Below are 14,302 nucleotides of genomic sequence, written 5' to 3' on the forward strand. Positions count from 1 at the left end.
GTACACAGCGAAGCTGTGTGTGTACCACATGAGTAGTACAGCCTCGGTTATTGCAGTAACCGGCTGTGCCGTTCCATATCTTGTGACGGCTGTATTAGGCAAGCTGTGTAAACCAGCGCCTGTTCAACAATAATACAATTACCCAGCACCCTGTACAAGCCCACAGTCACTCCAAGAACATTCACAATCTTTGACAGCTCAATTTACAAGGCTCACCCGAGGCAATGTACAAGCCCTGGATCACCCGATGCTTTGAACAATCAATTACAATAGCCTCATACAAGCCTATTGGTGTATATACAATGCATACAACCTTTCACAGAATCGATTACAAGCCCTGCTCAGGCTTCGGCCTTTGAACAAGCTTTGACAAGCCTCTATTACAGAAGTCCTATACTAGCCCATCGGCGTATGTGCAATATATACAAGCGTTCACAACGTTCAGAGTAGTCCCGTGCAGGCGTAGCGGCGTATATACAATATATACAGGCTTTGACAAAGTCGACTACAAGCCCTGTTATGGATTCCGCCGCTTAGACAAGCTTCAACAAGCTTCTATTACAAAGGCACGTCCGCCGCTTAGACAAGCTTTAACAAGCTGCTATTACAAAGGTACGCTTCTATTACAAGAGTGTTATACTGGCCTGGCTGCGTGTATACAATATTACAGGCTCTTACAACGTCGATTACAAGCCGTGCTAGTGTTTCCACTGTATGGACAAGCTTTCACAAGCTTGCATTACCTGAGTGCGTAGACGGAGCTGTAATCAATTGTATTGTACAATATACGTACACGGAATACACAACCTGAGCAGCAGGTTAGTGGGCGGTTGTAATACAAGACTGGATACTACTGGTGCCGACGGTAGCTTGCAATCCACATTACATTCTGACCGGTTCGTGGCTACGTACAAATCGCCGAGAGACACCTATGGCATCACACCGACCAGCGCAAGCTCGTCAGGCCACCAGGGACGACGGACTTCCAAGGCTTCTCGCTCCCGCTCTCCCCTGCCCGGCTGACAAGGCACCCGTTCTCGGACGCAGCGAGGAACACGTCCGGCAGGACCACCGTGTCGTCCTCCGGGCCATCCTCGTCCTCCGCAGGCGAGGCGGCGCTGAGCTCCTCGACGGAGGTGGTGGCGAACGTCAGGCTTCGAGGCGCGCCGGACCGGCGCTGCGCTTCGCCCAGCACATCTGCTTTCGCCGATGGAGGCAGCACGAAGAACTGGGGTTGCAGAGGAGGGTTGAGTGGGGCCAAGCAAGAATGAGGTGCTGCACGCGAGAGAGGGAGAGGGGGGGACGTACCTGGACGAGCGAGCCCTCGGCCGGAGCGGTGTCGCTGTCGAGGGCTATGGACCCCCTGGAGGGGTCGCCAGACATGACGTAGAACAGCTGGGACACCTACGCACGAAGAGTGAGCGCGACAGCGCGAACAGAGAGGGCCAACGGACCTCGTAGACGCCTTTGTGCTGATTGAGCGTCCCGATGTATACCCGTAGCTCTTTGGGGACGTTCTGGTTCTCAGGGGTCGGGGCAGCAGGGTGGTTTTGCAAGGCATGTAAGAGGAGGCGGGACGGGTTCGCGCTGTCCAGGGCATTGACCAGGTTGCCTTCCGTGCTGAGAGCGTTTCTGTGAGTCAAGCGCGTACGCTACTGCAGGCCGTATGCGCCCACCTCGTCACTAGCATTGGGCGGGTGACAGCTTCCAGCCCCGGGAAATCGCTGCGCAGGCTAGGCAGCGTAGGCGTTGATAGGCACACGCCTACGGCGCCATCGGAATATACGGCGTCGTTGTGGAAGAGCGTGTACGGTCTCCCGGTCACGAAGGGCGTTGACGTGCCAATGAATGCTAGCTTTCGAGATGGGAGGGGTGAGTGCCTATCTTCCCGCCGCTCACGACGAGGTTGCACCGACCTTGGTTGCATTGCGATATTTGCCTAGCGCGCTGGTGAGACCTTCGGGAGCCTTGTCGCTGAGATAGAGGACGCCGTTGACAGAGTCGGCGCTGCACTCGCGTACAGATCAGTTCGTCGCACAACGTACAGAACATCGGATGTGCTCACGACAAGGACTGGAGAGCAGAAGGAAGCGTGCTGCCTTGATGAGAGTCGGCGAGCGCATTCTCCCAGTCGATGTGTTGACTATAATCCATGTTGTCGGGCTCCTTCTCCTTCTGGTGGATGGCATGCCACCTCCCGACCTGTGCCGCTTTCCTGCCAGGAATTGCACTCCGGAAGAGGGTGGCATGCGCGTCGTCAAAGGAGGCAAGAGATAGCGCGGTGCGCTGCTGCCAAGCGGAGCGGGCAGACGGGATAGGCGCGGACAGAGAGCCGACAGAGTTGCTGGATATGGACTGCACAGACGAGACGAGCTGGGAGAGTTGGGCAGGATCGGTGAGCTGGGAGACGGAGATTGTGTAGAGAAGGGGGTGAGCGGAGAGGGTAGGACGGAGGTGGGATATGTGCGCCAGAAGGTCGGCGGTGTTGCGCGAGATGAAGGTGCTTGTATGGAGTGCCATGGGAGGGCGATACGCTGTGGGTGGAAGCAAAGTACGCGTTTTGATCGCTGGTAGCTGGAGCACTGAGCAGATGAAGCGACGCAACCTTACATCGTATTCTATGCTGTACGCGCGTCCGGCACGCCGAGCTGTGAGGTGGCGCGTGACCATGTCGCACGTGCACCGTTACACATCGCGTCACCAAAGAGTTAGTACTCTTCGCCTGTCAGCCTCATTCACTCTCGAAACGCACGAAACAATGCCAAGGCAGCTGATATTTAAACAAATCGGAAATCCCGAGATACAAGATCTACACGCCGCGCAGACAGACGCTTCCCTACACATACGTCGCCTTCAGCCTGCCCACGATATACTCCTCAGTCGTCACAGGCGGGTACTTTGCCTGTCCGTTCCCCGTCAGACAAGTGGGCAGACACGAGATCTCCGCACCCTGGTTGGGATTGCAGAAGAACGCGATCGACTGCCGAGCGGGCGTGATACCCTCCGTGTCGCTGATCGCCTTCGCAGGAGGCGCGACCACCCGGTGCAGCGTCGACCGCAGCACGTCGTTGCTCCAACGCGCCAGCAAGTCTCCCGCGTTGATCACAATGGTCCCGGGCTGAGTGACTTGTCGTCAGCGAAGCGAAACGGCCATGCTACACAAAGAGCTCACGATAGGAGTAGCGGGCTGGAACTGTCCAGTATGTGGATTCTGCACTTCAAGACCGCCAACCTGAGACACTCGCATCAGCCAACAGCTGTAATGCACCGGGACGAGACATGTACCGAGTCCTGGAACAGGAGCGTCAAGGTGCCATAGTCCGAGTGCGCGCCCGCCCGCGCCTGGCCCTCCCCGTGCAGGAGCTGCGTCTTGATAGGGGGGTACGACAGCAGCCGCAAGTTGTGATACTGCTCGTTAATCTTGTCGTCGAAGAACGCCTCGTCCAGGCGCAGCCCGACCGCGATCGCGCGCATCACCGACACGTGCAGCTCATGACAAGTCTGGAAGAAGCCGAGCATCGCCCGCCTGAACCCCGGCGCGTCCTCCTCCCGCGGCCAGTAGTTCTTGTACGTCGTGTCCCAGTCCCGCCCGATCTCCATCGACTCCTTGTAGTCCGGCGCCTTCTCGCGCAGCTGCTTGATCTCGTCCGCGTCCGCGGACTGCGTCACGCGCTCCCGCCCGACCTGGACGAACCCGCGGTTCGCACGGGGGTCGCGCCACGCGAGCTCGCTCTTCTTCTCGATGGGCAGCTTGAAGAACTCCGCGCTCTGTCGTCGCGGCTCTATCAACGAGGGCCTGCGATGGAAGCGACAGTGAGATGTTGCGCACCTTCTGGAACGCCTGCTGGACGGTCTCTTGGGGGATGCCGTGGTTGCTGAGGTATACAAACCCGACGTCCGTGAACCCGCGCACGACCTCCTCCGCGGTCCGCTCCTTCTCCGCCGCCGTGGCCGCGTCGCGATACTTGCTGAAGTCGATGATGGGGATGCGGAAGGCGTCCTGGGGCTCGGGGTTCGGCTATGCGCAGGGGGGGGGTCTATCTGGTGCGCGAGACTCACCTCGGAGATGGTCGCAAACGTCCTCGACTTGCGCAGGGCCGCACGCGAGGCCTGCGATACTGGCCAAACGCCAGGTGCGGACATCATGCGCCGCATGGTAGGGAGCACCGAGTGGCAAGAGGATGCGGCCGCGAGCATGTTGGTTTGGCCTCCGGTGTTCTCTCAGGTGTGTAGTGCAGGGGGGGAGAGTGAGCGCAGGGTGCAATCAGCTCGCGCCCGAGTTATGTATCGGACGAGGAGCAGTCGAGAACGCACGGCTTTGAGATTTACGCGCCCTTATCGGTCGTGGGCGCCTAGATTCACCCCGCATGCTGCTGTGCTACCAACGGGTGCCCGATCTGCCGCGCTGCTAGTCTCGTGACCAGACGTTCGGAGTGTGAAGCGGATGCGAAAAATCGGGAGGTGCTCGGGAACCTCCGATTTTTCGTTCCCGCTTGGAGCTCCGAACGTCTGGTCACGAGACTACCGCGCTGCTGTTTATCTGAACTCGGAGACCATGGTCAACATATGTACCTCATTTCCAGGCAGCTCATAAAAAAACCCATCACCATCCCTCTTCTTAAACGATCCTATCTGAAGCCTCGGACGGCTCCTATGTATACATATACTCAGACAACTGTGGTCCCAGGGGCGCTTGCTGACTTCCGATGAGCCATGACTGCTGCCAACGAATTTGTCTGTCTGCCAGGTGCAGTGCGGCCGGTGAGTGGGAAGCTGTTGCAATTGCGATGATTCTGGTCTTGTCGCTGCAGCTAATGCTAGGCTGAACGCAAATCTGTACTCTTGCCGCCTCGGGGTTTTTTTGTTGACCTTCGGGCCAAGAGCCATATCAAGGCGGCTTCCACCAGACGGCAGCTCCCGTCAAGCGCCGTGCGAACGTTCGCCCGCCGCATCTATGGTGCAGTTCACTTACAGCGCCTTGCATAAGTCCGTGAACGCGCGGGATTTTTTCTCTCCGGCGTCTACCCTACCCGACCTGCCTTAACAGGCCACATCATGGTCAGAAACGACGGGCAGCGCTCGGGATCCCTTCGCGTGAAACGGAGGTTTGTTTTCAGGACAGTCGTAACCTGTCCCTTTGCCGACACGTGCCAAAGGACGCTGAAGGGTCGGCAATGGGAAAGTTGTACTTGCTCAGAGGTTCTACAGCCCTTTGACAAAGAACGATTCATCAGCAAAACTGCATTATGATTGGCTTGCAGCACGTTCGAAGCCATTCAAGAATATGTCGCCCAAGCTGTCCATCCGATTGTCACAAGCATGCTAAGTTCTCTCTGATTCCACTGCAATCCAATAGGGATAGTATAATATATTCAAAACCAATCAGGCCAATTGAAGCCAATTGACACCACCGCTTGCCCCAAAGAGCTTCAATTTTCACGACTATCTTCAGACATGCTTGATTGGTTCCGACGTTCGCTAGATTGCACAAATAGGGACCCTTATGTAATCACATGTTGTGGGGAATCGGCTCAATTTGGGCATATAACTGGAAATGTGATATTGCAAGGATATGACGTAATCTACAACAAGATACAGGAGGTACGCCGTGCGCGCAGTAGACTACGACAGCAATATGTGAAAATATCGCACATATCCGGACTGACTCACCGACAATTGGACACACACATGGACTCACCGGTACATGGGATGCGAAGCGCCACCAACAGCGAGACATATGAACCAGAGATTATCACGCAAGTTGACGCAACGTCACCCGGGCCGCCCAAGGGATGTACGTAGGTCCTTTACTATGGTACCTCCTGTTGAGATCAGGGTACAGGATCCCCTGGGGGGGCAATGGGAAATCAAATACAGACATGGAAGTACCGCACTCATGTCCATACTTCTAAACATTGTGGATTTACCTGGGGGCCGTGATGTGCTGTCATGGAGTAGTCCCTGTGACTGTGATATGGCCTGTTTAGGCAGGTCGGGTAGGGTAGGCGCCGGAGAGAAAAAATCCGCGCGTTCACGGACTTATGCAAGGCGCTGTAAACGCCTCCACTTTTGTACGCTGTTAGGCGCCGTGTCATAAGTCCTCCAGATATTCATGATTTCGGTCAATTTTGTGTGAATTTCAAGGAATTGAACAGAGGAAGCGATCCCCAAAGGGGTTTCTCGATAGGGTGAGAACTGGCAAAAATGGCCGTACCAGTTCTGCCACGGCACGTGATCTGGGCGTCTATATTCCCAAAGAGTAATTTTATGCTTATATAATACCATACCATTGCCTGTACAGATCAGCATCCTTGAACTTGGGCCATGTATGGGAGGGTTTAGACACTATTGTGTCATGGGATAACGGCTCTATGGAGGTTCCTTGGGCTTGCACTTCCATCTGTGTAGCCTGGTAAGTAACAACAACCGATTCGAGCGTACTGCCAAGTCACGTGACACATAAGCGCGCGCTTAATTGCGTACAAAAGTGGAGGCGTTTAAGTGAACTGCACCATATATAGATGGGTCATCTCATGAGAGCGTACTACTTCCGTGGTTGCCATTCCTCCTTTCTTCCCATCGTGCGAGGAGAATCCTGTTCTACTGACATCCCCCGGCCACGACCAAGCACCAAGAGTAGAGAGTCTCAACTGGCAATATACTGTCGTTTAGCAGGATTGGCAGTGACCTACCCACCAATCCGACAATGAGCTCTACTCCACCGCCTTATGAGACTGTTCACAAGTGAGTCGCCATGTGTGCTCAACGCTGCTTCGTAGTATAACGAAGGGGTCTTCCAGATATGAGAAGAGGCCATTGGACAGCCCCAAGGATGAAGCCAGCCCTCGCCCCCCTGCTCGCATCTCCCGCCTGAAGATCGCCTTCGTCCTCGTCCTCGTGTACCTAGACGTGCTCGTCCTCGCACAGCACTTCAACATCTTCTCCTTCCTGCTGGACGACGACCCGCTCGAGAAGCAGAACACGCTCCGTCACGAATGGCGCCGCGAGCAAGACGCCCACGCCCGCGAAGTGGCGGTATGGAATCACGAGCGCGCGACGCACGTCCGCGAGATGCACGCATGGCAGCACGAGCTCGTCGCGCTCCAGGACAGGCGCGAGCAGTGGATGCGCGAAGCCGAAGCCGAGCGCGCGCAGTGGGCGGCGGAACGCCGCAGCGAGGAGCTCCGCAAGAAGGAGGTCGAGCGCATGCGGCAGGGCGTGCACTGGTCGGAGGCGTGGGGGAACCAGCGGTGCAGCGCGTACGGCGCGCGGGCGTACAACGCGCGCCTGCTGGACATCCCCGAGGAGTTGGGCTGGTACGAGGTCTGCGCGGACATGCCGAACAGGTTCCACGGGCGCTGGGTCGACAGGCCCGCGAGGTGCCAGCGCGATGTGAGTTCGCCGCTCGGGTGGCTATGTGTACGTGCGAGGCGTTGTGCTGACGCTTGTGTAGCGGAACGGGGTTTGGGCTACCTGGTACATCGACTTCGAGGAGCCGCGATGCATTACTTACTGGGACACCCTTCGTGACTTGGTACGTCAGCTGAGGTATAGTGGTGAACCAGTCTAATGATGCATTCATCACGCTAGGGTTGCAGCTCAGCCCAGTCTGGCAAGCGGGTAAGTGTTGCGAACAGGCGTACGTATGGAACCTAACATCATCTCGATCCCTAGCGTTACGAGGCCCGCCTCATGAATCTCACCCATCGGGATGACTGGGACGCGATGTGTAGCACCACGCCCGCTACAATCAACGGCATACACTTTGACCACCCCACCGCCTGCGAGGACAGGGTAGGTCGCACTCGTTGCCAAGTTCTGATCCTTCGTGCTCATGAAGTGCGTTCTACAGGCTGGGGCGACTGGGGTCTGGGATGTCCCCGATGATACCTGCTTCTAGCGCTTCAACATCGATGATTATCTCGTTTTCCTACGACACCCACGATAAGACACGACCCTCATGATGATATCTATAATTGGGTTCAGGAGAGGTTTTCTGGAGGTCCGGACTTGCGTTCACATTGCACACAGGTGTCCTGTCTTTACGCGTGTTGCTGTACGCAGTGTATTTTGAACTACCGCAGGATGCGCATAACTTGTTGTGTGAAGGCACCGATGCCCTCATGATGCATCCATGGATTATGGTGAGCTTCTTGAGGCCGGAACCGGCCGAACTGGATCAGCGTTACTTGTGTTACGTGTAAGGGCTAGGACAAAGGCTACCGCAGCACCCCTTCCCTAGTACAAGCTGTGCCCGACCCTCTCCCTCTACATTCTCGCTGCTTACCACAGTTCACCCACTCGTCTCAGGCGGTCAGTGTTGAATTGCTGCTGCAGTTCTCTGCACGAGAGCCTGCGACTCCTTAAGCTTGGACTAACAAACAGAATCGGCCCCGCAGGTAGATCGAGTCCGATCAACTTGAACTGGAGCAAACGATGCCTAGAAGCTACAGTAGCTACGCTTCGCCCCCTCCTCCGTACAAGTCACCCCCATATACCTCCCGTACCATATCTTCCACGTGAGTGTTCCCGGAGCGACTGTGGCACGATAGTCAATGAAGACATCGTTATAGGTCCCAGTACCCTCAGTCTACGACGCAGGGCACGGCAACCTACGATTCCTGCAGCACCTCCGGTCCCAGCATGCGGCCGGGTGCACCCAGCGAGACGTCTTCGCTCTGGAGCACCTCGACCTATCGGTCCAAGCGGTCTCGCAAGGTTCCGGTCCTCGTCTGGGTTCTTCTCGCCTTCCTACTCGTAGTCGTTATGGGCCAGAACACCGGATACATGTCGACGCTCGTGGACGACGTCTCCCTCGCCCAGAAAGCTGCTAATAGGGTGAAGTGGCGGGCGGAGAGGGAGCGCTGGGAGGTAGAGAAGGCCCGACACCAGTACGAAGTCGACCGCGAACGCGAAACACGCCAGCACGAGCGGGAGGAACACGAGAGGGACAAGGAGCAGTGGGAACGCGACCAACGGGAGGGGCGCGAGGCACTCGAGAATGACAAAGCGGAGTGGCACCGCCAGCAACAGGAAGAGCACGAAACGCTCGAGAGGGAGAAGGAAGGTTGGGCCCGCCAGCAGCGTGAGGAGCGCGAGGCGTTCGACAGGGAGAAAGAGGGTTGGGCCCGCGAGCGGTGGGAAGAAGAGAAGCACCGGAAGGATGTCGAATGGAGGCGGAGGGGAGCATTCTGGTCAGAACCATGGGCGGCGACCTGGCAGTGCAGCGGGTACGGGACGCGGCCGTACGCCGCGCATCTGTGGGATCTTCCGGGAGACGTCGACTGGCACGAGGCCTGCATGGATATGCCCATCAAAATCAACGGTCAGTGGATGGATGGGCCAGCCAATTGCCAGAGGGATGTAAGCGTGTCCTGTGTTCGTTCGACATGGACAAGAACTCACCTGGCAATTGTGGTAGAAACGTCACATATGGGGAACATGGTACGTCAACTTCGGCGAACCGCAATGTGTCCCGTACTGGGACCCAATCCGGTATATGGTAGATCACAATTTTCTAAAACTCTCGTGGAAGGGTTCGCTGACTGGAATCTGTATCGTAGGGATGTAGCCCTGGTCGAAGCGGAATGCGGGTGAGTGGTGGTTCCTTTCGACTTGAGCCATCTGCGATAGTGACTGTACTTGCTTCAGCGATACGAAGCCAGGCTCATGAATCTGCGCCACGGTGATGACTGGGATCTTATGTGCCGTACCACGCCCGCGGACATATCCGGCATACACTTCGATCATCCTGATTCGTGCGAAGACAAGGTATGAATCACACAGCCCCAATCTCCGGACTCACTGACGACACTAAGTATTTAGAACGGTCGGACTGGCGTGTGGGACGTACCAGACGGATGGTGCTGATGTAACGCGTCGTCACCCATCCTTCCTGAACCATAAAATATGTTGGGACTCCTGGTCGCATGCGTAGGGCTGCAGCGCGAAAAGGGCGCACTGAGGCACAGTTTGAATATCTAGCATGGACCTGAACCTATATATGTGATAACATCAGGATGAGCCTTTACCAATGAGAATCTTCCATATGAAGTGTCCTCTGGTCGCTAGGATGCGTGTAGTAGTAGGATGAGATGATATGTCTGGACACCGATATGATACACACCGGGCGCATTGACAGACTCTCCGGCGGCCGCAGCCCGACAGAACGCGTCCATCCTCCTTCTGATTGTTGTAGTACCTTGTAGTTCAAGAAAGTGAGGGTGACAAAATCTTGACGTGAATTCGCTGGAATGGACTTGAGTCGGCCAAGCGGCCTGGTCCGGCTATAGAGACGGTCGAACGCGGTCACGATTCCTCACGCGAGAACGAATCTGCGCGATGATGTCACGGGCCGAGGAATCCCGGCGATACTCGCGCGCCATTGCGCTATCGAAGCGTGCGGCCGCGCGGTCGGACATTGCTCGTTCCCAGGCACCATTACATATGTATACCCAGCCATTTCGTATATGACTCCCACCTTTCTTGCACCTCGGCCTCCGCGATGAAGGAAAACCACGATCCGGAGAAGATTCTTCTTCTCAACCGCGACGAGCAGAATGAGGAGGAGCCCAAGCGTTCTCGTGTTTGGTGGGGCCCGCGCCAGTGGAGGGGCCTGAGGAACTTGGTTGTTGTGCTTGTCATTTATGGTGCATACACGGTTGCCATGCATGTCCTTGCACCGATGCAGCACGATGAGCACCACCATGAGAGTCTTTACTGGGCTAAGAAGGCTGCATGGAAGCAACGCGGCCCGCTCAGCCCTGAGAAGGTTGAGGAATTCTATCTGTACGTCCCATTTGCCCCTACAGCTGTTGCGAGTGCTGCGAGCCTCATGATTATCTGACCTACTCAAATGCAGCTCGATTCCGGACCCTGGTTCTGCGCTCGCTATCTCGCGCGAGTACGCCACGCACCCGCACGTCGCAGGCTCCGTCGAGGATCTCAACGATGCCAAGGTCATCCTAAAGCTCTTCCAGGACGAGTTTGGTATCCACGCATCCGAGGATATCCCTCTCTACCATGCAGGCACTCATGAGTCGCGTTCGGCGACCCTCGACATCCCCAAGTACCACCATCCGAAGGCTTGGATCGACCAATACTTTCCAGTCATGAACACTCCGCTTGACCGGGCACTATCCATCCTCGGGGAGGACGGTAAGCCTGAGTGGGAGGCCGACTTGGTGGAGGATGGAGACCCACACGATCCAGACGCGGCCAAGTACCGCGACGCTGTACCCACATTCCACGGTTTGAGTGCGGACGGCGAAGTGGAGGGCCAGCTCGTGTACGTGAACTACGGCAGGAAGGAGGATTACGATGAGCTCATCGCCAAGGGGGTGAACCTTACGGGAAAGCTTGTCCTCGCGCGCTATGGCGGTGTATTCCGCGGCCTAAAGGTATGTCAACCGCTCACCAGATATCGAGCTTCTCTCAACTTGATTCCATAATGGCAGATCAAAGGAGCACAAGAGCTTGGAGCTGTCGGCGTGCTCATTTACGATGACCCGCGCGACGATGGTGTTGTTACTGTCGAGAACGGTTACAAGCCATACCCCGAAGGCCCAGCGCGGAACCCGACAGCCGTGCAGCGTGGCAGCGTGCAGTTTATCTCGTTGTACCCTGGAGACCCCACCACTCCTGACGCTCCCGCTTACGAGAACGCGACCCGCACTGATGGCGAGAACATCCCCAAAATCCCTAGCTTGCCTATCTCTTGGGAGAATGCTCAACGCCTTCTCAAGGAAATTTCCGGTAAAGATGTCAAAGCTGCGCTCACGTTGAACGGAAAAGCTAGTGAGAAGAAGGTCAAGCTCGTGAACCATGGTATGTGGAGTAATATTGAATTGATACTTGACTTGTATACTGATTTTGTTGTGTAGTCGATACCAAGGTCATCCCCATCTGGAACACACTGGCTGTCCTCCCTGGTCACATCAAGAACGAGACTGTCTTGATCGGCTGCCACCGTGATGGTGCGTTCCATGACTAATATATGATTCGTCTCACCTCGTTGTACTGACGAGTCAAAAGCTTGGGTGATGGGTGCTACTGACCCGACATCTGGTACCGTGTCCATTCACGAGGTCGTCCGCGGATATGGTGCTCTCTTGAGGAAAGGCTGGCGGCCCCTGCGAAACGTCGTGTTCGCTAGTTGGGATGCTGAGGAGGTACCGACTGTCTCTCCAGCGTCGTCCTATAAATTATACGTGTCTAACGTCGGCCTTGATCTGCAGTATGGCCTGATTGGCAGCACTGAGTGGGCGGAGGACTTCCCGGAATGGATCACCGAGAACGTCGTTGCATATATCAACCTTGGTCAGTACCTGCATATCAAGGAATGTATATACTCATGTTATTTCTGACACAGACGTATCTACTGGTGGGTCTCAGTGGTCAGTTGGCGCATCCCCATCGCTCGCGCATTTGATCCGCGATGTCGCGCTGAAGGTCCCACACCCGACCGATCCCACTCGGACGCTATGGGACGCGCGTCATGATGTTGGTCCATATGACGGCTTCGTGGACGCCGAGAGCGCGGCGGTGTTCTCGGAGCGAAAACTGCACACACAATCTGACTTGGGCATCACTCCTCTGGGATCCGGTAGCGACTGGACGGCGCTCCTCCAACATCTCGGTGTAAGTGGCGTCCCTGCTTGCAACGACACCGATAGCTGGCTAATTTGTTGACTAGGTCGCGAGCATGAACCAAAACTTCGAATCAACGCTGACCGACGCCGTGTACCACTACCACTCCGTCTACGACTCGCAGTTGTGGCAGGAAAGGTACGCTGACCCTGGCTTCTTCCGCCACGCTGCCGTCGCGAAGCATCTCGGTGTCGTCGCGCTCCGTCTGGCCGACTCGATCATCCTCCCGCTCAACACGACCCACTACGCGCACGAGCTGGACAGCTACCTAGACGCGGTCGAAGACATCAACGCGGCGCTGAGCACGACTGCCGACTTCTCTGGGCTGCGGAGGAGCATTGGGCGTCTGCAGGCAGCGAGCAAGGCGCTCGACGAGGAGAAGGAGGAGGCGGAGAAGGCATTCCGCGAACTGCTCGACAAGATCCCGCATCACGAGGCGCACGCGCACCGCCATGCACACCCGCATGCGCACGTCGACGGGGACGTCGTTCCTCATCCCGACAGTGAGGAGGGACACCCGCACCCGTCCGGACACGGACACTCGAGATGCGCCCTTCACCACCACGGCCACAGCTCGCGCATCAACGGCCTCCCGCTCCCGGGCTGGCTGAAGAAACTCTTGGAAAAGATCTTTGGTCACGGAGGTCCGCCGCGGGGCCCGATCGGCAAGTTCGTCAAGGCGGCGCAGCGAGTGCAGGCGGCGAACGCTAAGCTGGTCGCGTTCGAACGGGGGTTCATCTCGGAGGAGGGCATCAAGGACCGGGGGTGGTACAGGCACTTGGGTGTCGCGCCTGGCAAGTGGCTCGGTATGTGGAATTTCCGCTACTCCTATGTGTTTCGTGGATTGCGATGCCATCGGGCAGGGCCTCGGTGCTGCGCCGGCGCGCGGTATGCGATCTCGCTTGAATGCGGCGGAGAGCCGCAGGAGGGATGGGACACGGTACTGATAAGTTTTATTCGTAGGTTACGGAGCGACGACTCTGCCGTCGATTACGGAGGCGTTAACCATTGATGTGAATGCGACGCTGGCGGAACAGGAGGCGAGACGAGTTGGGGCGCTATTAGACAAGCTGACGGAGACGATCAAAGTGTAGGAGATGCCTTTAGAGGGAGGTTTGCACTGGCAATGGGCGTGTGTGCTTGCCGTGCGTTGCTGGATATTGTAACCCTCATACATCCCAGCCTGCGATGTGCGTTGCGCTCACTTTGCCTGTGTTTTGTTTGTATAGATATGATGGGTGAATTGGTATGCGTGTACCCAAAGCGACTCGGAGGTGGTTAGTGGCCGCTGACTAGGAGGCCTAAGGATTCGTTCTCGCAGTGAGGCCCGGCGGGTGCCGAAACGCGCGATGCGATCGAAATGGGCGTGGAGTCGGGTTATGTCACGCGACAGACAAGGAGACGGATGCCCGAATAAGCTGTGCGCCTTCCTTCTCGGAGAGCCGTCCATAACTTACGGTCTTCAACGCACCCCCGTACCTTCCACGTCTGATGCCGCGGCGCTACGATCCCCTCGAGCGATGTTGAGTACGCAGGAAGCCGTCCGCGCGATCAATATTCAATGAGGAGTTACTTTGTCGCAGACTCGCGAAGTCCTGACATATGCCACCCATGATGTCATTGACCGCTCACGTCTTCCTTCACCAGCCCGGCG

General features: G+C 56.6%; 5 protein-coding genes across 5 annotated transcripts; 3 read left to right on the forward strand and 2 right to left on the reverse strand.

The window, feature by feature from the left end:
• Positions 1-825: 825 nt before the first annotated feature.
• Positions 826-2,520, reverse strand: DICSQDRAFT_154787 (uncharacterized protein; the record flags this gene model as incomplete). The annotated part of the gene is made up of 6 exons (XM_007365068.1): positions 826-1,228; positions 1,309-1,404; positions 1,455-1,620; positions 1,677-1,855; positions 1,917-2,007; positions 2,066-2,520. 6 exons carry the CDS (start codon positions 2,518-2,520, stop codon positions 938-940), a joined length of 1,278 nt encoding a protein of 425 aa, XP_007365130.1. The 3' UTR covers positions 826-937.
• Positions 2,521-2,757: 237 nt separating this feature from the next.
• DICSQDRAFT_136005 (Clavaminate synthase-like protein) lies at positions 2,758-4,250 on the reverse strand. The gene is made up of 5 exons (XM_007365069.1): positions 4,060-4,250; positions 3,830-4,000; positions 3,286-3,768; positions 3,173-3,232; positions 2,758-3,118 (listed from the first exon to the last, which is right to left on the reverse strand). The coding sequence occupies exons 1-5, from the start codon at positions 4,195-4,197 to the stop codon at positions 2,837-2,839; spliced, it is 1,134 nt and encodes a 377-aa protein (XP_007365131.1). The 5' UTR covers positions 4,198-4,250; the 3' UTR covers positions 2,758-2,836.
• A 2,316-nt stretch (positions 4,251-6,566) lies between these two features.
• Positions 6,567-8,081, forward strand: DICSQDRAFT_136006 (uncharacterized protein). Its single transcript, XM_007365070.1, has 6 exons — positions 6,567-6,744; positions 6,801-7,392; positions 7,454-7,534; positions 7,591-7,620; positions 7,675-7,794; positions 7,853-8,081. The coding sequence occupies exons 1-6, from the start codon at positions 6,707-6,709 to the stop codon at positions 7,898-7,900; spliced, it is 909 nt and encodes a 302-aa protein (XP_007365132.1). The 5' UTR covers positions 6,567-6,706; the 3' UTR covers positions 7,901-8,081.
• Positions 8,082-8,436: 355 nt separating this feature from the next.
• Positions 8,437-9,870, forward strand: DICSQDRAFT_169461 (uncharacterized protein; the record flags this gene model as incomplete). The annotated part of the gene is made up of 6 exons (XM_007365071.1): positions 8,437-8,519; positions 8,574-9,363; positions 9,422-9,502; positions 9,564-9,593; positions 9,652-9,771; positions 9,826-9,870. 6 exons carry the CDS (start codon positions 8,437-8,439, stop codon positions 9,868-9,870), a joined length of 1,149 nt encoding a protein of 382 aa, XP_007365133.1.
• Positions 9,871-10,504: 634 nt separating this feature from the next.
• Positions 10,505-13,742, forward strand: DICSQDRAFT_169462 (Zn-dependent exopeptidase; the record flags this gene model as incomplete). The annotated part of the gene is made up of 8 exons (XM_007365072.1): positions 10,505-10,788; positions 10,862-11,399; positions 11,457-11,826; positions 11,883-11,975; positions 12,034-12,318; positions 12,371-12,639; positions 12,695-13,454; positions 13,612-13,742. The coding sequence occupies 8 exons, from the start codon at positions 10,505-10,507 to the stop codon at positions 13,740-13,742; spliced, it is 2,730 nt and encodes a 909-aa protein (XP_007365134.1).
• Positions 13,743-14,302: the final 560 nt, after the last annotated feature.

Source organism: Dichomitus squalens, assembly GCF_000275845.1.
Source record: "Dichomitus squalens LYAD-421 SS1 unplaced genomic scaffold DICSQscaffold_10, whole genome shotgun sequence".
Classification (NCBI taxonomy): Eukaryota; Fungi; Basidiomycota; class Agaricomycetes; order Polyporales; family Polyporaceae; genus Dichomitus; species Dichomitus squalens.